This window comes from Sphaeramia orbicularis, chromosome 7, assembly GCF_902148855.1.
Source record: "Sphaeramia orbicularis chromosome 7, fSphaOr1.1, whole genome shotgun sequence".
Taxonomy (NCBI): domain Eukaryota; kingdom Metazoa; phylum Chordata; class Actinopteri; order Kurtiformes; family Apogonidae; genus Sphaeramia; species Sphaeramia orbicularis.
Window position 1 is genome coordinate 24,889,411 of NC_043963.1, and position 23,940 is coordinate 24,913,350.

Sequence of the window (23,940 nt, forward strand, 5' to 3'; positions counted from 1 at the left end):
TTGGTTATCAAGAAAACATGGAAAATGAAATTAAACTCTTATGAGCTATTTTTCTTGCTATCATTATATTTGTCCAAACAAATGTATGTTTAGTTTTCCCAGGCAATAAAATGAAAGAGATATTGAAGAAAACAAGGGGTGGTCTAATATTTTTTCTGTGACTGTATGCCTTTTTTTAGTAGAGTAGTACACTCTTGAGCTGAAGTGATGTTTCCACTTTGTTTTGCCGTGATGTCATCATGGGAAAATGTCTGAGCTCTGATTGGTGGAAGCAGCCTTCTGACTAGATGTATCATAAAAACAGGATTTTCTAAAAAGTTAAAGAAATGCCACCAACATAACATTAACTGTGAAGGTGACTGCTGACTTTTCTCCTCTAGTGTCAGTTTGGTGTTATTTTGTGAAGCCTGAGTGGGAGGAGATATGCAAATGGTGGTAGAGGGGCCCTATTAGTGGCGTCTCTAGTCCCCAAAACTCACAGTGGACTCTTGTAGCTCCACCACAGTCCACCACACCCAAAGCCAGGGTCAGCATCCACACAGTGGCATTCGGTTTTACACCACAGCCAAAGGTTGAACTTCAGAGACTGAACTCTTTTTTTCTGGTGTCATTTTTTAAATTTATTGAGTTTGTTTCTTTAGTGATATCTTTTGCTTGAGACTTGGCAACAATCATTTCCATATCAAGTGAATGGAGAGGAATATTTAGGGTGTGCTTTTTATAAGCTTTACTTGCCCCTGACAGAGGAATACCTTTTTCATCTTCATCAATTTGAAGACTTATTCTTCAGTTGTTTTTTTTTTTTTACTTTTTAAGAAGTTAATCTTCCAGGATGAATTTTGTGAGAGTTGTGACTCCTTTTGTGTTCATGACTTTATTTGTGTCACTGGTTGAAACAAAATTTTACAGACCAGTCCAGTTTCCTCAGTATAAAACTGGGCTGAATCAACACCATGTCCCAGGGAAACCCACCAGCAGACACAAGTAAGTTCTGACTCTGTCTGTTTGACTTTCTGTTTGTCTTGTCCTTGGACTTCAAATATTACTTTACCATTTTCTTTGAAAGGCAGCATTTCTATTTCAGAGACTGCTGTATATTTTCTGTGTCCAAACTTTTTCTTCCAACCTCATCTCTTCTCTTAAAGGAACCACTGTGCTTATGTCATTGAAAAGACTGTGACATTTACGATGCAGGATGGAGCAGCTCCATATGTGAAAGTTGAGTACAACAAGTGCTCCTGGGGCAAAAAATGCCCAACTTTGCTGTGAGTGAAAGACGGCTCTCATTACAACTTTTTTTAATGATCTTTTAAATCCAAAAACATTTCTTCACATCATTTTCAAATACAAAACACTATAGCTGTATGTCTATTTCTGAGTCATAGTTTTTTTGTGTGTGTGTCTTTCTCAGGTATCGTTTGATGTACAAACCAATGTACAAAGTGGCACATAAAACTGTCACTGAGCTGGAGTGGCGTTGCTGTCCAGGTTACTCTGGTTATGCCTGTATGGACGGACCTCCAGCTTATCACCACCCCATGAATATGATGCCACCTTTCAAGGGCCCACCAATGAAAGGACCACCGTTTAAGGGGCCGCAGTTTAAAGGCCCACAGTACAAAGGTCCCATGTTCAAGGGTCCACCCATGAACACTGCTGTAAAGGCCAACCCATGGAGTCAGCCCCAAGGACCTCCTACTGGTAGTTTTAACTCTTACCCCATGCATCACTTTGGCCCTCCAAGGTCCTCCTCCTACCCAGATACCTCCTTTGAGCCTTATTCACCTGAACCAGAGCCTATGCCAATGCCAGACCACCAGGAACCACATCACCCAGAGCATGACCAAGACCATGACCATGAACATCAACCTGAGCACAGCATGGAACCTGAGGAACATGTCTCCATGGAAACACCCTCTCCCTCTGGTGGTGAACCAGCTGAAGGTGAGACCTTATACACACACTTTGACTATCAAGTCCTTTTTTAAATACACTGTTGCCTTTAAAGACAGAATAATTTTCATTTCTTTTTTATTCCTATTAATACACATCAGTAATCACCTTTGACCAGATGCAATGATTACATGCTGAGTCCCAGTTACACTTAATCTATTGTATATAGAACTTTGTCTATTCTATATGTATTAATTGCTTATACTCACACTAATTCACTTATCTGTAACAGAAACACATCAGGTCTTGAAATCAGTCAAGGTCTGATTACCATTATCTTGTATTAATTAGGACATTCTCATTTGGTTACAATTGATCCTGTAATCATTGTGGCCAATATTACAATTAGCATTTGAACTTGTTTGGGTTTTTTTCTTTTTTTGAAATGTGTATATTTGTCCAAAATCAAACATACAAACTTAAATTAATATTATAATACAGAGAAACAAAAAAAAAAAAACTAGCAACTTTCATTTTTGCATTGTTTGCATAATATGTCACTCTCTCTCTCTTCTCAGCATTATTGAATATACAATATCACTGCAGACACACTGAGCCTTTAAATTGTAGCATTTTACAATTATATAATTTGCACAGACTGACATACTAGATTGTGATCGATTAATGTGGTTCTTAAGGTGAATGTAAACGTGAAATTATCTTAAAGGAAGAGTGTCCTCAGTATTTATCTCTCTTTTTTCTCTCTTTAGGCCAGACTTTAGACAGTGAAACTGAAGAGCGGCTATTCCGAATGGAGGAAGATGTGCGACGTCTGCACCAGGGTTTGGAGACACTGAGGGGAACCGTGAATGGACTGGAGGATGGCCTACGCGCCTCGCTGAGAGAGGATGCCAACAGGATGCTATCAGCTCTACTCTCTGCTGCACCAGGTCCAGTTTCAGCCCCAGCTGTAGCGTCTAATCCATCTACTGTGGGGTTTGTTGAGATTCCTGGAGGAGACCCTGAGACAGAGGGTCTGGATGGGACACACACACTTCCAGGCCTTACAGAACTAAGTGTAAGAGTAGAGGAGCTCAGGACCGAACTGCAGGCCAAGACAGCAGAGCTGCAGGAACTGAAAGCAACAGTGAGTGGACATGATGGTGCACTGAGGAAACTGTCGAATAAATCTGGCATCGCATCAGACTCCGCTGATATTCTTGCAGGCGATGCCCAAAGAGATATGGAGAATATGATGGATGCCAAGCTGAGTGCAGCCCGGACAGAGATTCTGAGTGGGTTTGAAAAACGTGTGGAAAGTGCAGAAAGCCGATGTGAGGAGAAAGCTGGGGATGTGCATCATCAGTGCCAGAGAGAGCAAAGTGAGAGGCAGGAGCACATGGAAGATGCTCTGGCCGAAAGTACCACAAATTTAAGAAGGGATATGGGAAAGCTTCGGGCTCAGATCCATGGTTTAAAGGCACCAGACAGTTGCTGTAGTAGAGTAACAGGACTGGTTGAGAGGGTGCAGCTGCTGGAAACATCAGTAGCAGGTCTCAATCAGTCACAGGTGCACTTGAGAGTGGAGCTGAGTGGTCATAAGGACCACATCGAGGGGATTTTGGAGGGGCGTCTGGCGTATGTAGAAACCAAGCTTAATGTCACTGGGAAAGCAAAAATAAATGAGTCTGGAAGAAGTGCCATCTTCGACAGACCTGATATAGGACAAGGCCTGGAGGCCAGAATGGAAGGGAAGTTAAAGGCTTTAGAGGGCCGTCTGATGACAGCTTTGGAGGAGCTGGGTAATGCCACTGCCCCTGCTCTGCTAGAGGGTCATGCTGTTCCCACCCTAGAGACAGAGCTGGAGTCCCTCCGGGGGAGACTAGAAGTGGATGTAGACAGAGTGCAGAAGCACCTGAGCAGCCTTGAAACTCGCTGCTCTTCATTGTGTACCTCCCCTGAAACTCCCTCTGCCGTCCAGGGAGACTCTGCTGCACCGAGTTATAATGTGGCAGCGGAGCAGGATATGAAGGGGACGCTTGACCTTCAAGCTGACCGTTTAAATAACCTCAACATTACACTGCAAAACATCCTGAGGAATCTGGCCCTCAGGGACCAGCAGGAACAGGCTGAGGAGGAATATCCAATCCACGGCCAACTAACAATCCTTAAGTTCAATATCCACTCTGTTAACCGCACAGTGAGAGGCCTTCAGGAGTCCTTGGGGACAGTGGTTCACCAAGTGGGACAAGTTAACAGCTCCTGGCATGAGAGGGAGGCCCGTCTCGCCCAACAGATGAAGGGTGTGGTCCAGTTGGTTGGACATCAGGCTTCAATGCTGGGGGTAGGTGAACGCAAAGTCACCCGATTAAAGGGTGAGCTGCTAGAGATGAAGAGGAGGCTGGCCAATGAGGTCCAGGGCTGCAGAAGCACAGCTCTTGGGGTGCAGAGAGAGGTAACAGAGGTTGGAGGGCGTGTTGCGAGTGTAGAGGACAAGTGTAAGGGTCTAAATCTGTTGGCAGAGGACCTGGAGAGAATCAGGGAAGAGCTGGAGAGACAGTCGAGTGGGCTTCTCCTGCAAGTCAATGGGACCCTCTCCAGCCATGCTCAGCAGCTGTCTGAGCTGAAAGACGAACTCAAAAACTGCACCAGCAAGGTGGAGCCAACTCAGCAGAGTTTAGAGCCAGAGGCAAAGCCAAAACGAGGGGACACATTCACTTTGTTTTAGTTTATTTGGACAATAGCTTTTAACAATACACGCTGAAGAGTAAATTTTCTGCAGGTATTATGGAAGTCCACAAAAACCTAATTTTATCATTGGTTTTGTAATATATAAAGGTTTTAAACCTGCACTGAAATAACGATAGCTTTAGTTAGTTTACAGTATCTTACATAACAATTAGTAAGGCAAAAGGCAGCTAATTCTACCTGCACATATGATAAAATTTTCAGTTTAATAATGAAGGTGCTGACTTGAACTGTTGAATAATAATATTAATTCATTTATTATCTCGAGCCCCAATGACTGAAGAAAAGGTAAAGAACAGCGTCTGTCTTACTGTTTTTACAAAGCTCATGAAAAATTCTTATATGAACTGTTGTTTAACAATGTTTACATGTGTATGTTTTTGTACTGATTTTTGTTATGTCTAGACTAGAAGAATGAGAAGATATTATGTTTTTTATATGGTTTCAGTTGAGCATTCATTTCTAATTTCAAAAAATATTGTATGGTACTTTCTGAGTACTGACACAGAAATAAACATGTCTTTACTGTTAAGATTTTTAGTTATAATTTGTATTTCTTGGTTACATTTGAGGTAAAAAATATTGTCCTCACCATATTCTGCTGGTTAAATCAACCTGCATTTTTTACTGAGATAACTGCTGATGCAAATGAGCGAGACACCACTAGAGGGCAATAGAGAAGCATTAATACTGCAGAACGCCAGGGATTTAGGACTGACTTTGCTGAATCCAGCTGTGGGGATCAGGGTAAACATGCTGTGTTTCTCTTCCTTTGCTTGGCACATACTGCCATTATTGCCAAGGTGATATAGAGAGACAACCCTGAAGTAGCCTGATGTCTTATTCTTTCACTCTCTCTCTTTGTGTATCATGAATCTCACCAGGCTGGTGTTTTAGTACAGTTCTTATTGAACGTTACAACGGGGCCATAGGTGACCTTGTTGATAAACCTCCCCTGTTAGTTTCTATTTCCCCATTGGACAAACAACCATTAAAATGACAGCTATATGGGAGATGAGTCCACTGTGTGTGAAAACGTAGCCTGAGACATGTGCAGAATAATAACTAAGGAAAAGCCTGGAAGGAAAGGAGGTCAGACACAAAAGATAGACAGCAAATTTATGTCGGAAGAGCTAAATGATGGTGCAATGTCGAGACACAAATGTAACCCAGATAATAATGCAAGTTTACAGTATATGCAAATATACACATACAGGAAGTGTTGGGAAGACAGAGAGCTTTGACTGCTACTAAAAAGGTGAAAACATAAAAGTGTTATTATACTAATGTACATGAAATGGTACAAACTGAAAAAATGTAGGAAGGTCATATGCATAAGATTTACACAAATGATATTACACTGACATTTCACATCACTTCTGATCCTTCACTTTCCCTTTCTCTCATTTTGTTACATCTCTGTCATTGCATTTTTTTTTTTTTTTTGTATTCCTCCCATACTTCATTTAAGTTCACGCCTCACACAAGCCAGACAACAACACATTAATCTTGTTTGCTTCCAAGTAGACACTTGGACAGAAAGGGCAGTTGGGGCTCTAGTGAATTTGTCTCCTCTGACTCTGAGTCCCTTCAGTGCTCACTCATGGATCTGATTCTGAGTTATGCTCCCTGCACAACTTGCCGACTGTCAATGGCCAAGGCTCGCTCCCAAATTGCAAAAGGCAAAGCTGGCACAAAGACAGAGGACAAAGGATATTTGAGTAAACAAATAGCTCAAGTGGGTTAAAATGTGAATCAGCCTATATAATGTCCTTTCCAGAAGCTTAAGGTGAAAGAACTGTTTTGTCCTCATTAAAGTGATGGGCGCTGAACAGACAATGTTGATTACAGTTGGCTTACACATGACAGAGCACAAGTGAGGAGTTACCTTAAATCAAGGACTCACAGCTCAGTAATAAGCTCCAGGATTTTACATTTTTCAAGCTGCATTGATGTGTATAGTGGAACTACAGCTGTTGTCTTGAGCTGCACAAGTTACTGAAGAAAACTCACAGATGAAGTGCGTAAGGCATCAGGAACTGACCTAGAAAAATATAAATAATAACATATAGGTCTTAATATAGTAGTTTGTGGATATTTTCACAGAATATACTGTACATATAAACAAGTACTAAGAATGTTGCATCCTATATCCACTGTTCATCTCCGGAACACTCTTATGTGACAGGAAGATAAAATGCAGAGTTCTTACCTATACACTTCCTTTGGTCTCATATGACACTTTCAGAAGATGGATTCCTGGCAGAGTTAAGGTGCCTAAACTGCAATTTGGCTCAGTCCCCAAAGTCAAGAGCAGATTATTAAGTTTACGAAAGGTAGCAGAAGGTAAATTAAGTTCTCCCACAGACATGAAGATTAAATTTCATGCACATAGGTCACCTACAGACACGAACAGGGGTTTTGGCCTCAGGTTTTTTTTAACATCCTGCAAATTAGGATTCTTAAGGCAAGGTTGTGGAGTTTGGTTTCAACTTGATTAAAAACTTTCTATTTGGCTGAGGTGCTACCCTTAAGTGTAAAAACATACGGAAATTTTATTAGGGGCACGTCTGGGAGGTTGTTTTATGCAGGATTAAGGTGTATGGCACTGTTTCTGCTCAAGAGGGGCATTTCTTCCAAAAAAATGTTGAAAGAACATTGAAGAACTCTTCATATTATTATTTTGCTTGGGGTTGAGGGCACATGTTAATATTGATGCCACTATTAATCAACTAACCAACTTAAGCTGTCTTGATTATAATTCATTATTTAATTACTCCAAAAAGTAATCACAAAGCCAATAAAGACTTACTTGAAACTATACAACAATAAGCCGGGTTTTATGTCCACTAATAACGCACACACAACCATTAAAACTGTTTTTTTTTTCAAGAAGTGGGAGTGCTGATCCTTGTCCTTAACTGTCTAAATTTTACCCTGAACACAGCTGACCTCCACCAAACCAAAAGCATCAACTGATCTAAAATATATAAGAACTTTTGAACCACTAATCCTATCAAAACATTAAATAATTTAGGTAAAATGCAATTTCTCAGCTTTTCATGGTCATCAGATATGATCCAGTTGGATGTTCAGGAGCTCTGTAGTGAACATGGAAACACCATCATCTCACACAACATTAATTCACCAATATATTTTGCTGAAAAAGTCATGTTTTCTTCAGTTTTCTCCATGATGATATTCTAACCTTTGAGTTTACGCTGAGGTTTTATGAACATCTATATTTTTTAATGAAAAATTTAAAATACAGAGGATAATAATATAATAAATGGTAATAAATCAGTTTGGAAAGGTTAAATGTAGAGGAAAAAAATCATTTGGAAATCCCCACAGAAAAATTCCTAGTTTTTCAAGGGTTAACTGGTTCTGTAACGTCCTAAATTGACTAATGTGTAGAATTAACAGACTTACACATGCATATGTTCCATTCTTCTTTAAGAACCATGAAATCTTTCATAGATGAGAGGCAAAGACAGACAGACTCACTTAAAGTATTTTCATGGCAAATGAGCCATTGAATTAGATGGACCTGGATGCAATGAGCTGCATGATGAATGAGAGGGAATTAGATACGTCTCTGGATTGCGTTCACTTTTCATTTATTACTTCTTAATGCTTGTCAGAAAGACATATTGCTGAAATAGACATATTTGCCCTATGGAGCCTTAAGGTCTTACACTCGTTCTACTTTATACTTAGCTGAATGAATGAGGCACTGGACAGGTTTGCAGCCAGAAATAAACATCTCACATTGTACATCAAATGCACCCCTCTGAGTCAAACTGCTGTGACGAGGACATTGTGGTCTCAGCATTCTCTCTTCCCGAGTCTTTTCACCCACGTATGGATGACTCTCAACCATAAATTAACTGTCATCATAAAATATGGCTGGAGAGCAACTAAAGCACTAACATAGGCTCATGAAAAACTTTGATGGTGCAAAAATGAATGGTTTCTTAATTGCAGATGAATAAGCAATTCATTTATTTGTTGGTAGTAGTTATTCTCTAGTTAATTTATTTAAGACATTTCTCTTTGTGTGTTCATTTGCCACATTGAAATTCAATTTAGAATCAGAATCAGAATACTTTATTAATCCTAGGGGAAATTATTGGGTGTTACAGTGTTCAAGTATAAAAAAAGCAGCAGTAAAGAAATTTTCTATATAACTGAAAGAGAAATATATAAAGGGCAAATAATTTAGCCCATAAAGATCCAGTGTTGCTTTTGTGTCAGTTCCCAAAAAAATGTTCTCTATTTTTAACCTTTCTTAAGTATTTATCACTGTTTACCCTAATATTATTAGACTTACTTTATTGATCCACACAATGGGGAAATTACTTTGTTACAGTAACAGCACAAGACGTAACAAGCTGCCGGCATGCCCGGCGCCATAAATCTTGACAGAATAATGCAAAGCACAAGTATAAGACATCATACAGTTTACACACAGTACACGTGGACACATGCTGGAATTTTTTCATGGATTTGTATTTTGCATTTTTAATGTAAAAATCAGGTTTTTCCTATATTTATTTCACTGATTATGTAGATGTTAATTAAAGGTCAGGTTAAAATTGAGAGTTATTATATCCAAAACAGAGAAAACTGAAGAAAAAGATGCATTTTTCTCCAAAATATATCATTAACTGAATATAAAATAAGCGTCTCCATCCACTGTTATTAACCCAACGCCATGGGTTTCACTGGTAAATCAATGTTCTAGAATATGACGGTGTTTCCTTGTTCACTATGGAGCCTCTGAACGTCCAAATGGGTCATATCTGATGACCATGAAAGATGACAAACTGCATCTTACACCAATTATTTACAGCAGGGGCCTCAAACTCAGATCCTCGAGGGCCGGTATCCTGCATGTTTCAGATGTTTCCCTCTTCCAGCACACCTGACGGTCGTTATCAGGCTTCTGCAGAGCTTGATGGTAGGCTTATCATTTGAATCAGGTGTGTTGGAAGAGGGATACATCTAAAACATGCAGGATAGTGGCCCTCGAGGACCGGAGTTTGAGACCCCTGATTTACAGGTATTGACAGGGTTAGTGGATCAACAGGTATTAAACATTTTATATCAGTGAATAATTTGGGTCATTGATGGATGTTTGGGTCTTTACGGGTTAAATGAAATTATTAATTTCATTCTGACCATTTTTCTTATTAAATTCAATTCACTATAATCTAAGATGAGAAGACAGTAAATTCTCTATCAACTGTAATGTTGCTTCTGACAAAATGTATCAATTTTCATATTTGTTGCCAATAAATTTGTGTCAAAAACTGAACTGTGAGATCACCTCATCAATTCATCTTAAATTCCCAAAATGAGTGAAACAGCGACCATGTGGTGGATGAGTTGCTATAAACTACATTTGCATTGAATTCATCTGACACCGAGGGATTTTACAGACATTTTAAACATTCCATTTTCTGCTCTTTCACTTGCTCTGTCTCATCTTCAAGCACAAAGTAGGATTAGAGTCATGACTTAAATGTAGAAAAAAATGTGTTTACCTGAAAAATATGATCATCATTCTACATTTACATTCAAATAAGTCATTGCTAAGTGGCAGACTCAATTTCCACTGGTACTAATTATTCATATTACAGTGGCTGATCAGATTAATTCTGTGCTTGGAGCTGTAGAAACCTGCCTGTAGAACTCCTCAGGGATGTCCTCTGTTCTCAGTCCATTGCCTCTGGAACTAAGGGCTGTTTGACTCTTGATTATAATATTATCACAAATGAGCAGCCTGGGTTTCAGGTGCTAAAATAATGCTGAATTAATTTACAAATACGTTACACAGCTCAGGAAAGAAAATTAAAAAATGCTCCAAAAATGTAGACCTGAACTTCACTGAAAACCTCCAGGATGTGATCAAGATGAAAATAGACGGTCACTAGCATCATGCAAAGCTGAGCTGCATGGATTTTTGTGCAAGTAAAGATATGTATCACCAAAAGCAAGATGAAAGAATGATGGAGAACCAAGATGAACCCCCCCCCCCCACACACATACACAAAAAAAATCAGTCCACCAAATACGGATTTTTAAACTCTTCCTAAATAAAAACATCAACACTGTGTTGTATGAAAATGAACATGTGTTTTCTTTGTATTATTTGATGTCTGTAAACCTTATGGACTTTGTAAACAAAAGTTGCACAAGTTAGATTTGACAAATAATTAAAATATATATGACTGACTCAAATACACAAAGAACTAAAAGAAGTTAAACGCCAGGAGAAGGAGGTGTAATGACATTACACCATTAAAAGAACACCAGTGAATTGTCAAACAGGATAAATTATGTGGAAATCCATCTGTTTTTCTATAGGTGAATGGAAACAGTTATCACAATTATGTAAAATAACACACGGTTTGCTCAAATAATCATAATAATAATAATAGTGACAGGCTTATTCTTGTTTAACATTACTGAGACAAAAACTCCATAATTATTTTGCATCATATTGTAATTCAAGTACAGTACATGTAGCAGTGATGCTTTAATTGACAATATAGTTTCAGTGGGTTGTAGCATAAACACAAATCTTTTACCTAAACACAGATACGTATGATGGGAAGTTTACATACACCTTAGCTAAATGCAGTCACACTTTTTCATAATCCTGACTTTCATTTCAATACATATACTATACAATGTGTTCTATTCATTATATCACATTTTCAGATTTATAAAATTGAGTTCATTGTGTCCTTAAATAAGATCCAATGTCATGATTCAGAGACTTCACCTTGGGTAAATTTAACTGTGAGCTAGTTTAAAGATGGAACTGGCTCGCTTCAGGGCCTCCATGAACATCCGATATCCTTTTGAATGTCAGTGCAGAAAAATACACAATCAGTAAAGACCAAGAAAAAAAAAAAACAACATCCATTAATCTGGCGTGAGAAATTTTCAAATGTTTGACCAGGCTCACCTATCCAAATATTAATACAAAAATGTTAACACCACAGGATTTCCAGAGATGAATGTAATTTGGTATGACAGGTTCAGAAACATCCCAGGATAACAGCCTTTGAAGTGGTGCACATAGTGGAGGTAACTTATCCAAAAATGTCTCTATCTACAGTAAAGTGTATGCCGAATGGTCAAAACCTAAATTAATGTTCCCCATGGAGGAAACCACTGCTCCTAATCTGGCATAAAAAAACAAGACTTTAGTCCACCAATGAATACTAGGATGAATGTTCTGTTGTCAGATGAGAAACAAATGAGGACACATTGAAACAGTGTAATCATCCAAAGCATACCACCAACTTGCTAACAACATAATTTAAGACCAAGAAGGTATGTGTTTTAGAGTGAGTGCCACAAAGCCCTCACCTTAATACAACATTTGTGTCACTGGACTGAAAAAGTGGCTTTGTACACAAATGCCCATAAAGCTGATTCAGATCTACAAATTCTCCAAGAGAAATGGGACAACAATCCTGCAGTGTTCTGCAAAGCATGTGTAAAACTACCACAAAAATTTGACTCAAATTGCACATCTTAAATGTAATACTACAAAATATTAAACTGAAAATATGATAAAATAACCATAAACTGAAATTAAAAATTCTCTCAAATGTCATTTAAATGTCATATACTGAAAATAAAATAGTTAGGCAAAGTGAACTAAGGGAGGGAATACTGTAGTGAAATGTTCAGGACTGAAAAAGTGAGTTTGAATGTTCTTAGCCAAGATGTATGTAAACTTCAGACCTTGACTGCACTTATAAATAGTAAAACTACTGGTTTCATAATATTTCCAGAGTTGACACACTGTCTGTAGAGTTGCTAACAGCTCAAAACTGAAGCTTTACTGTACAATCATATTTTGTAAGCTAATATCTTGCACGTAAAAAGTTTTACACCATTAATGACATCCATCATCTGCTCTCTTAAGAAAACATATGTTGAACATGCTCTGTCCTAATTTCCTCTTTTTCTGATCATTTCCTGCCTACTGTCAACTCTAATGACTCACTGGAGGGACATCATACTACAGCAGACCACTGGCTGTGACATTAAGTTCGACTAAACCTGTCAGAGTGAGCGGCCTGAAAAGGGCCAGGACCCTGGGCCGAGGTATTAATATGACAGCGCTGCTCTTTATGGCTTCCTGACAGGCCTGCAGCTCTCGTACGGCTCAGCGAGTGAGCCCATGCTCCCTTAAGCAGCTTTCCATGACTGTCAGTCTGAGAGCAGTGTAGCTCCAAGCAAACTGCATGGGCGGGTATGATAAAGTGGGATGGCACAGCGCTTCAGGTGCACCCCACCAGGACTGGTTTCACTGTGTGAAGTGGCTGTCACCTTCATTTTGGACTTTCAAAGTTAAAAACAATTACTTTCACATTCTTTCCCCCTTAAAATTATGCCAAGCACATTTTTTAATTTTCAGCGCACAGTAGGATCATCATTGAAGCCAGTAGCACAGTAGTACCAGACATCTGAGCACAGTGTTAAATGGCTTTGTGCTGCCTCATTTATCAACTGAAACTATTACAGAGATGATCATGAAAGATCATAAGCTGTCTAATGCCCTGGTGAAACAATGACGAATTATATTCCCGCAGTCACATCTAATATCTTAAATTACCACTTCACAAGTACATCTCCATATTAATATTTAATTTTAGTATTCTATTCAAAATGAAATCTATAATGGAGATAAATGCATTTAAATGTTAATTCAGATTAAAACCCATTCTGACATTGACGACTGTTACATCTGCACATTTTCCAAAGACTTAGTGCTGTGCTGTCTGTTTCAGGATCTGGGTTTCACTCTTACAATTTACAGAGGATTAAGTACAGGCACACAGAGGGATGCAAATACTACTCCTGCATGTATTCTCTGTAAATATGCATAAACTGTTGCTCAAATGTACACAGATGACTACAGGAAACTTCTCATTTACAAACATGAATGACATTCAAGAGTCATATGTGCCAAGGCGATGACCCCAAGTGTAAAAACACATCAAAGTGTAGTTGATATGTAATATACTGGGCAAGTGGCGAGTTAGGATGGATTGAGGAAATGGGGTGGGGAGCAGTATTTTGAGTCATCATCAGCGACACTCAAAGCTTATGCTGATCCCTCTCTCTCTCTCTCTCTCTCTCTCTCTCTCACCCTCTCTCACTCTCACTCTCTCTCACCCTCTCTCACTCTCACTGGCCTGCCATGACTGGGAGCTTTTCGTTCTACATCAGTGAGGCTCAGTGCATCTCCACAATCATGATGAGTGCGAATGCTTTGTAAGAAAGTATGAGCGTGTGTCCACCTGGCTGCGTGTGTGTGTCATTGAAGAGGAGGATACCTTCACCGGACTCATCAGTGTCTGCCTGAAACAGGTCCAGTCCACTCTGTCTGTCTCCTCCTCTGTCTCCCTCTTTGTCTCCTCTCCTCTGTCTCCTGCTCTTTACCTGGCCTCCATGAGTTTAACTGAGGACAAACCTTTCCTCCCTGGAAGGTAAGCAGCACAGTGGTGGGATGTCTTGTTTTTTCTGCTGTGAGAGATTAGACAATAACAAAAAGGGGGATCACTGACGGTGACGCATTTCTTCTAAATTTTTGCTGATCTTGTTTTTAAGGTTATTGCTGTATCTTGCAATAGATCATAAGACAGGAGCAGAATGAATGTTAAACAATAATTTAGTACCTTATACTCTCATACTGCAGTTTCTTTTTTTTATGTGTTTTGTGGTTTCAAAAAACCTTATACTTTGGACTTACAGTGGTTATTTTTCAATTAAAAGGCTATTTGCTGAAGGGCATTTAGTCAATGTTTATACCAAGTGAAAACAGATTGTGTTGGCTGTAATACTGATGGAATTGAAGGCATACTCATCACAGCCAACTTGTGGGATCTCAGGCAGGATTAGTGATGAGATCATAGATCATCCCTCTCTGAAACTGATGGTTGCATATCTTTAGTTTTTTTTTTTTTTGTCAAAGTTGTGATAGTTGCTATACTGATTATCTTTACCACCTGTCATTATATAAGACATTTGTACCTGTGTGCAATTAGTGGCAACTGCTGCGGCCACCTGCGATGAGGGGTTGCATTCTGGTTTAACAAACACAGGAGCAGAAAATCAATATTTGTTGGCAATGATCGATTATGATGCCAGACTATGTTGTTTTTCTATTGCACCACATATGATATAAAGTGAATGACCTTGTAGTGAGGATCAGAGTCAAAGGCAAACACAAAGGAGAACAGGTATATTTGGGACCACTGACACAGATATATTTGCTTTCCCATATTCATACTGTGGTTATGTAATATGCTTGTGTCAGGGGAAGCAGTTGTGGTAGAATGATTATGACATGACTTACTAGGGTGGCAGAAATGTATTTATTTAATTATTTTTGTGTTCTTTGTGGCTGATGTCCTTCCCACGGGCATGAAGATCAGAGACAACAAACATTGACAATCCTGATTAATTGCCTGATTATAAGAATATAGATACTCTATAGCATCTGTGCCTAGGATGACGATTTCTGACTTGACTTATCATCCAAATAATTAAAGAATGCAAAAAAAATTAGTCCATCTTAAATTAATATCTGAAATGTATTTATCAAATATTTGCTCTGACTGGGATGATCACATCTTGTGTTGCTCGTTTCTTTGCTCCCACTTGCCTGATAAAACTTCCTCAGGTAAAAGGATGTGAAAACCTCAACATTAATTACAGTTTTTTAAACCTCCTTCTACACTCAAAGGCTATTTTGTAATTATTTGTGGGATTCATAATGTAATAGCCTTTTAAAATACATTATTTCATTGTGCACATTGTTAATCCAAGTCTCCGGAGCCATTACATAAGAAATGTCACAGTATGCCCCACTAACAAATAAAACGATGCCTCCAACTACTCTTTGTCATGCTGCTAAAACACAGTATAAATGTTACTGTGGTGGCATTTACTTGTCACTGTCACTTTCAGATGAAGAGGCAGTTATACACAGCGAGGGTGAATACAGTCCACATCAATCTCGCAAAAGGACTCACAAGGCCTTGAGGGGATATGCCTCACAGCACACTGCACTCCATGCTAAAGTAAAGGTTTACTTTTAAATATTATATTATTTTTGCCAGATATATAAACTACTAAGGACACATTAGTAAAGCTTTTTGCAGGACAGAAAAGCTCCACAGCTGTCCTTGTTGTACATATGAGGAGTGACAGCAGCAAATATGTGAAACATTAAAAAAGTTAAAATCCTGCCTTCTACTTTTTCTCCACTCCTATAGTCAGTTGCTGGGCGAATTGACAACTGAAAGGGCTGGGGGTGGGGGGGGGTTCAGATGTTTCCCACCCATCTGACAACACTTCAGTATAGCGAGGTGTGGATTGAAGCCTTAGCTAATTTTGGCTGATAAAAACCTTGGGAGTTTTAATACACAGGGTTTCATTATATTTAAGGGTCAGAGTTAAACACAGGTCAAAGATTGAGCGATGCCACCGGCTGCCAATCTTAGAAAACCATTTAGACACTTTGACATTGTAATTGTCACTGCTCATTAGCTCATACATGGGGCCGCTTTTGGACTCTGCCACTGTGACATGCCTGTCAGCTTTTAAATGCTTTATCTCCTTTGACTACAGACGTGTAATGGTTATGAGTGACAGTTCTAGGTTCAGTGGCATCGCATGAATCTCACAGCTTTGATGACATGCAGAGATGACTTGTCATGCTGATAATAGCATTAAACGGCAAATAGATACATTTCATTTTCTTTCCTAAAGATATTCTATCAAAATGTTTAGGCTGAGGTTGTCATTGCACAAGAACTATGCATTTGGACAAACAGGTCAGGGCAGGAGACACTGAGGGGGCAAATGTAAATAAAAAATTAACTAATGGGGTACATATGCCAGGTCAGCAGGGAATATATGGGTTGCCTCCTCCATCATCATCTTCATCATCCAGAGGTCAGTGTCCATGTCCCTGTCTCAAAGGCACCCAATTAATCATAGCTGAACAGAAGAGTTATTCAGCCGAGCTCAGACACATGGTAACAGTACTGTCACAGCTCAGCCAGTCTCAAAATACTCAATCTGTCACAGCGGACCAAAGACACAGTTCAGCTGGATAAGCTCCCCCTGCTTTCACTCGACCTCCCTCTCTCTGTCACGCTTATATGTGAGGGTCATCCTGCAGCCTCTCCTCTGGTTCCACAGAAATATTCACATTCAAAGAGTGAATATCATTTAACTCATTAGTTTGTTAAATTTGTTAATTTGATGCTTATTCAAAAGAAGAAGAAGTGCTTTCTAAGTATAAAATGGTTAAAAATAATTCTTACGCACTTGGTGTATAATTAACATTTTGTTCATTCTAGAGAAAGGGGTCTGCATACTCAAAACTACTCAAAGACTGTTTTGATTAATGTACGATTAGTGTCTTACTGGCATGACGGTTCCTTAACACAAAGCTGCACAAAAACAGCACATCCCTTGCATAAATATTTTCTGTGAAGCCTTCAGATCTGCCATTTACCATTAACAAAATAATGAAACCAAGGCAGGAGGAGGCTGTCGCTGTTATATAGAGAGTCTCTGATACTAGAGTTTTAAAAGTGACGCTGATATTGTTATTTTAAGGATGCAGAAGAGACAAAAAGAGATCAACTTAAACATAAGGTACTCTGGTTATGTACAGAGCATTATCTGTATCAGTTTTCACATAAATCATATATCAAACATTGGCAGATTGTGTGATTAACCAGCACTAATCGATTCCCTCAGGCTTCATCTGTTAAATATTACTGTCATTGATAAAACCTGAATCCTTGACTTGGCTGACACTACTCAGTCATTGCATTTGAGTGGCATTAAAACCGGTCTCCTCTACTCAGACCGACTGGACATTTCGTCATTGACTAGTGTTCTGACTCGCATAGTAATGAAGCTTTATTCTTTATCCTCTGTGATTGCCCTAGTCCTTGAGAGCCAATGTTGCCTCTGCATCATCTCTGATAGCATTCCAAGTACTGCTCCCTGCATGGTACTTTCCTTTCCAATTTCCATTTTATTTTTCATTCTTCTATCGACCAAAGCAGGGTATAGAATAGCAATCATCTCTATGTTTGCTGATAGCTGGACATGAAGATACTGAATGCCTAGATTACATGTCTGGTTCATAACAAGGGGCATGAGTGTCTATAAAATGTATCCTCCAGCGAGGCTAAGAAGACAATATTAGGATCCTTCCAAATACCCATTAGCTTGATTTGTTAGCTCTCAAGCGTCTCAAAGCAACTGTCAACTGGGATTAGTAGTAAAATAAGTTTGAGTGAATTTGTATATACTGCAGGTGTGTTAGTGTATGTGCTTCTATTATGCGTAAATATGTGTAGGCTGTTTTGATTTAGCTTTGAATCCCAAATCTTATAAATCTGTCGTAAATCCTAAAATCCTGTTTTTCTAATTTCTCTCCATCTGTCATTTTCAAAAGCTGAAATGTTATGTCTGTTTTATAGGAATCATCCTATTGTTCTAATCTTTGCACAGGATTATGTTTTATTTAAAATTCTTTTTCATCTGTTTCTACATATGCTTCACCAAACTCAATAGGACAATAAACACTGCACTAAATTCCACTTAAGGTTTAGACTATAGAAATATTTTTTGAGCTAAATCTTTTCTGTTTTGGTATATATGATGTGCTCTACTGTCAGATATTAATAATGGAAAATTAGTGTCTCATTGGCACATCTCTATGATATGTGAGGGAATACCACTCACACACATATTAAACAAATGAACTTTTCCGTGTGCAAAAACATTTTAGATGGGAAATGCTTCAGACACATCTGCTGTATTTGCCTCCACCATCTCCAAAGAGCATGACTTCCTCATGGGTTCAGTCTACAGCATATTTTGTAAGTTCACACAGCTAAGTCCGTGCTGCTCTTTCATTCACCCTTTGCATGTATGATAAAGCCCTAAAGGTGAACCATTTTTCTTCAGGTGTCCTGTCCCTCATGGGAAACAGCATCCTGCTACTTGTTGCCTATCACAAACGGTCAACCTTAAAGCCAGCTGAGTACTTCATCATCAATCTCTCCATCAGTGACCTTGGGATGACACTCTCTTTATTCCCTTTGGCGATACCATCAGCATTTTCACACAGGTACTTATTTTTCATTTTGATTTTTCCCTTCTGCTCCTGGGAAACTTTAAACTCATGTTTCATTTTAATTACCTCTGCCAAAGAGGTTTTACTTTTGGTCCTGTTTGTTTGGCTCTCAGCAAGGTAATAAAAAACTACCAGGCTGATATTCATGAAACATAAGAGGTGGAACGTAGGCCAAGGAAAAACCCAATACCTTTGGAGAGAATCTACTTCAAAAGGCAGACTCAAGATTATTTTTCAACTTTATCATTGTGAAATAGGATATTTTGTCTTTTGACATCTGCCGGCCTTAGCAGATCCCTGCATTCTCCAAGTATATAGGACTGACATCAGCTATCAGTAAAGATGACATTTCATCAATGGCAGCGGTCCCCATTTATCCACGGTTATTTATTCATTCAAAGATAATGAGATGATGGCCTGAGAAAATTGAAAAATTTTTTTGGTAATTACTTCTTTGTTTACCTGGCACAATAAGGGGGAAAATAAAAAAAACAAAATAGAAAATGAAATTGTTATCAATATCAGCTTATGGCCAAATTGTTATTCTAAACATCTGCATCTTCCCAGAGTTTCTCTGCGGGTGTGTCCCCTTGTTGATTAATGCATTGATTTAATCTGCTGCTGCCTGATTTCTCCTTCTAAATTTACAGGTGGCTGTTTGGAGAAATCACCTGTCAGTTATATGCTACATGCGGAGTACTATTTGGACTGTGCAGCCTAACCAACCTAACAACCCTCTCCTCAGTTTGCTGCCTTAAAGTCTGCTTCCCTACCTATGGTGAGGATAATGTTGAGGATAATGATGTTGCTTAAAGATCTGATCAAAGAGCAAAATGTTAAACAAAAGCTGACTTCAATAATTACATCTTTTTCTATCTCCTGTTTAATCAGGCAATAAGTTCTCCTCATCACATGCCTGCCTCCTGGTGGCTGGAGTGTGGTGTTACGCCTCAGTGTTTGCAGTAGGGCCCTTGGCTCAGTGGGGACACTACAGTCCTGAACCTTATGGCACAGCCTGCTGCATTGACTGGCATGCACCCAACCATGAGCTTTCATCTTTGTCTTACATCGTCTGCCTTTTCGTCTTCTGCTATGCACTGCCCTGCACCATCATCTTTCTCTCCTACACTTTCATTCTGCTGACAGTGCGAGGGTCACGTCAGGCCGTCCAGCAGCATGTGTCACCACAGACCAAGACCACCAATGCACACGCTCTCATTGTTAAGGTCAGAGCACATGACTGTGTTGCATTAGCTGCAGGTACACTCAATAGTTTTTCACCCGAAATCAATCACAGAAATGGATCTGAATAGATTTTCACTTCAACTGTGTACATAGATGCTAATAAATAAAGCGACCTGATGAAGTGCATTTACACGGGCTAAAGCATTTAATCAGACAGTATCACATGACAAGAGCAAAGTAGTTTTGCTGGCTTTCTCAAAGTGTCAAAACTGAGGGAAATACAGCAAAACCAGGACCATTTTTGCCTATTTTTCCTTCAGTCTTGTAATATATAAACTTAAAACTTTTCAAGCAGCCTTTGATACTGTTGATGGTTCAGTGTATTTTGGCATGGTTCGCCTTTTCCCTTGTCAAAATAACGCATTATTTTAAGCCTTTCAACCACTGAGGCTTCAACAATTCTTAAATCTTTTAATGCTGCAAACAAAATAGTTATATCAGCTACATACCAGTTTTGTTTTGCTACCACTGTGTTTCTGTCCCGTATGGAAACTCGGCACACCACCTAATAGCATCCCCACAAGGAGAAAAGATGAAGAAACAAATTGGATCAAGCAGTAAATGGTTATTAGGCTGTAATGTTTTCTTATTGAATGGATCAACAAAGGTTTTCAACACCCCCTTAACCTGTTCCTTCCCTCCAAACAGCCTTGTTTCTTCTGTTTCTGACACATGAGGCATTTTAATTTTACTAGACTATTATTCTGATGATTCATAGAAAATTAGGGTCAATGAAACCACAGCTAGTGATGATGTCTAGCTGAGCAGAATATAAAAGTTTAAAGATTCTCTGATTATCATGAGCTTTACCTTTGTAGAACCTGGTGTGTACAATCACAAAAAGACATTCACATGTGAATGCATGTTTCAGTGCTATGTGTATCTATGGTTGTTAATGTTTTTTCTTCTCCATAGCTGTCGGTAGCAGTGTGTATTGGTTTCCTGGGTGCCTGGACTCCATACGCTGCTGTAGCCATGTGGGCTGCCTTTGGAGATGCACTACTGGTTCCGCCTACTGCTTTCGCCGTGGCCGCCGTGTTTGCCAAATCTTCCACTATTTACAACCCGATGGTATACCTGCTGTGCAAGCCCAACTTTCGGGAGTGTCTGTACAGAGACACATCTATATTACGACAGAGGATCTACAGAGGAAGCCCCCAGTCAGATCCAAAAGAACATTTCGGATCCACCTCACAAGCACCTCACAAGGACGTGAGCATCTCCACACGCTTCTCAAATGGGCAGCAGGAGAGCTACAGGGCGTGTCTTCACTGCACTGACAATGCAGCACTGTGTCATGTGACCACACCCCAAAGGACTGCATGCATTTTAACTGGATCCACCTACAAAGAGGTGACAGTGGACCAGCTATCAGCCAAACCAGAGGCCGATTTCCTCTAGTGGTGCAACCATTTATTTTTTTTTTTCATGAGACAAACAAGACAAGATTAGGCAGCAGCTCAAAAAGACTGAGATTAACTAGACATGGACAACAAAACAGCCTGAGAGACACTGAATCTGTCCACACACCAGTCCAATAAACCAGTGACGTGACCCCAAGGCTTAATAGCATCATGACTACAACTTTGAAGGATATTATACACAATCCAACTTGAACAATTTGATGGAGAATTTCTGTGTTTATTGTGATATAAATTAGCTTCCAAGACTCCTCTATTCATCATTTTTTGCCACAGAACTGTAATGTAATTCAGCTGGGCTTCTGAGGAGAAGAAAATGACACACAAGAACCCCTGGTGGCCTTAAGGTTAATTAGACCTCTGTATGACATTTTAAAGCAGCTCTTCTGTACATAGCCAGATCATACTGCTTGATATGAGGATAACCCATGTTCATTTCGGGCAAGTGTGAACAAATGACATATATTAATGTGTGTAAAGGCGTGGAAGGAAAAATGTTAAAGATCCCTCCTGTGTTAATAAGACAGTGAGCACAATCAGGGAATAATCAAATTGTGTCAGGGGTCTTGGCTTAAGGGGAGATTTCACAGAAGGCAAGACGTGCCAAATTGTCATCAAGTTTGTTTCGGGCTTCATCACATAAAGGACAAGGGTAACTGTTCATTAAACCTACTAAAGATACAAGCCTCAGGACCGCTATTTCTCAGAACTGTAGGTAATAAAACTCATAGACCTAAGATCTGCTCTGTAGATCTTTAGTCTGTTTCTGGGGGAGAAAAAAAAAAATCTAATTTGGACACAGGCAGGAACTGGGACAACAGGCCAATGTCAACTCATGATCAGGAATTAATTTTATGGAAGAGACCTTATCTAATATTTTACTCATAATTTGCTTCCTCCCTAGAACCTTATTGGTTTTCTCATCATCCGGTTCAGGAAACAACAAGAAGTGAGATTTCCCTTTTATTTACAGTATAGTTGTAAAAGTGATTTTTTAAAAAAGGGTCTTGATAATACTTGATATTAAGGTACACACATTCACCATTAAATACTTTTTACTAGTCTTATAAGTAATGCATTGGTTCTTCAGAAGGGCTGCAACTAACAATTATGTTATAAATGTCAGAAAAAGGTGAAAATGGTGATCAGTGTTTCTAAAGGCCCAAGATGATGCCCTCAAATTGTTTGTTTAGTCCAAACACCAAAGATATTTAGTTTCAGTGTGTCTGCAGGTTTGAGTAAGCCAAATTTATTACATTTTAAGACACTTTTCAAGGCATCTTTGATCAAATATAAGACCTTATATTCACAATAGTAAGAGTACAACAGGCTTCATATTTTTATTTCCTTGACCAGTCTTAACTATGTTTCAATCCAGTTACCGTTACATTTCCAGTTCTTTATGACTTATGTTTCTGATATTTAAGCTGCTGAAGTTCAAACCTGAACATTCCACCCATGAATGATGGTTGGAGGCTACACTTATTCCCATCTCCATTATGTTAAAAAGCTAAACACTGATTACAAATTTGACAAGTTCTTTACAAAGATTTTCCAAAGCACATATAGAAATATCATGTATTGTATCTATGGAATTGTTAAGACCTTTGAGTGTCAGATTTAACCTCCTAAGACCCAGCTATGGGTTTTCTGTCCACATATGTGAACAAGACTTTCACAACTTTATACAAAAAAAGAAAACTGTCCACCACAAAGGATATTCCATAAAAATTTTAAAAACTCCATCTGAAAAAACTGTTGCATTATGATGTTTCCAATATAGGCACTTACTGAATAAAAAACAAAAAAAGCTTGTACTTTGCTGACATTTCCTGGGTCTTAGGAGGTTATGGATTAATTAGAAATTTTAAGACTTTTTAATGATCGATGGACACCTTGAGATTACTGTCACAAGAGAGGAAAGATACCAGAAAAGATTCACCTTAGACAAAATAAAGCAGAAAGAAGCTGAAATTGGATTCATTCATTCAGTGAAATTTTGACTTTTTAAATTACTCAAATTGATTATTATAAAAATACTTGTTGAATAATTTAATAATCTACAACTAATATCAGCTTTACCTCAAACTTTGTTATTATAAAGTTTCATTAATTCCAACTACAAGAGCATCAACTTTAAGTTTTCCCTCAATAACCTCCCCTATTACTGCTTAGTGATAATAGGTAAGGAAATGATCATACAAATTCATGCTCAAATTAAGAACAGAATTTTTGACAACTTGGTGAATTTGTGTACCTCAATACCAAGTGTTACCGATATCTTAAAGTAGTTGTTCACGTACAGTTGTGAAAATGTCTGAAGCACTTTTGTGACAAAAGAAAAAATATTTCTAATGGATGTCTTTAATTATTTTTAGTGGAGGCCTTTATTCAGCATAATTTCACATAAATGCACACAGCCCTGTTTAT

The 23,940-nt window shown here is 38.8% G+C and overlaps 2 protein-coding genes across 4 annotated transcripts; both read left to right on the forward strand.

Moving 5' to 3' along the window:
• The first annotated feature begins 544 nt into the window (after nucleotides 1-544).
• Nucleotides 545-5,088, forward strand: emilin3a (elastin microfibril interfacer 3a). Its single transcript, XM_030137809.1, has 4 exons — nucleotides 545-984; nucleotides 1,146-1,265; nucleotides 1,412-1,944; nucleotides 2,664-5,088. The coding sequence occupies exons 1-4, from the start codon at nucleotides 833-835 to the stop codon at nucleotides 4,619-4,621; spliced, it is 2,763 nt and encodes a 920-aa protein (XP_029993669.1). The 5' UTR covers nucleotides 545-832; the 3' UTR covers nucleotides 4,622-5,088.
• Nucleotides 5,089-13,912: 8,824 nt separating this feature from the next.
• On the forward strand, nucleotides 13,913-23,016 carry opn7d (opsin 7, group member d). 3 transcript variants are annotated; one of them, XM_030137852.1, is made up of 6 exons: nucleotides 13,913-14,162; nucleotides 18,497-18,587; nucleotides 18,676-18,838; nucleotides 19,495-19,622; nucleotides 19,736-20,070; nucleotides 21,005-23,016. In XM_030137852.1, the coding sequence occupies exons 2-6, from the start codon at nucleotides 18,497-18,499 to the stop codon at nucleotides 21,488-21,490; spliced, it is 1,203 nt and encodes a 400-aa protein (XP_029993712.1). In that variant the 5' UTR covers nucleotides 13,913-14,162; the 3' UTR covers nucleotides 21,491-23,016. The 3 variants fall into 3 exon arrangements, with proteins under 3 accessions (XP_029993712.1, XP_029993713.1, XP_029993711.1); XM_030137853.1 differs by having other exon boundaries at nucleotides 13,913-14,043; XM_030137851.1 differs by lacking the exon at nucleotides 13,913-14,162 and adding an exon at nucleotides 14,753-15,764.
• Nucleotides 23,017-23,940: the final 924 nt, after the last annotated feature.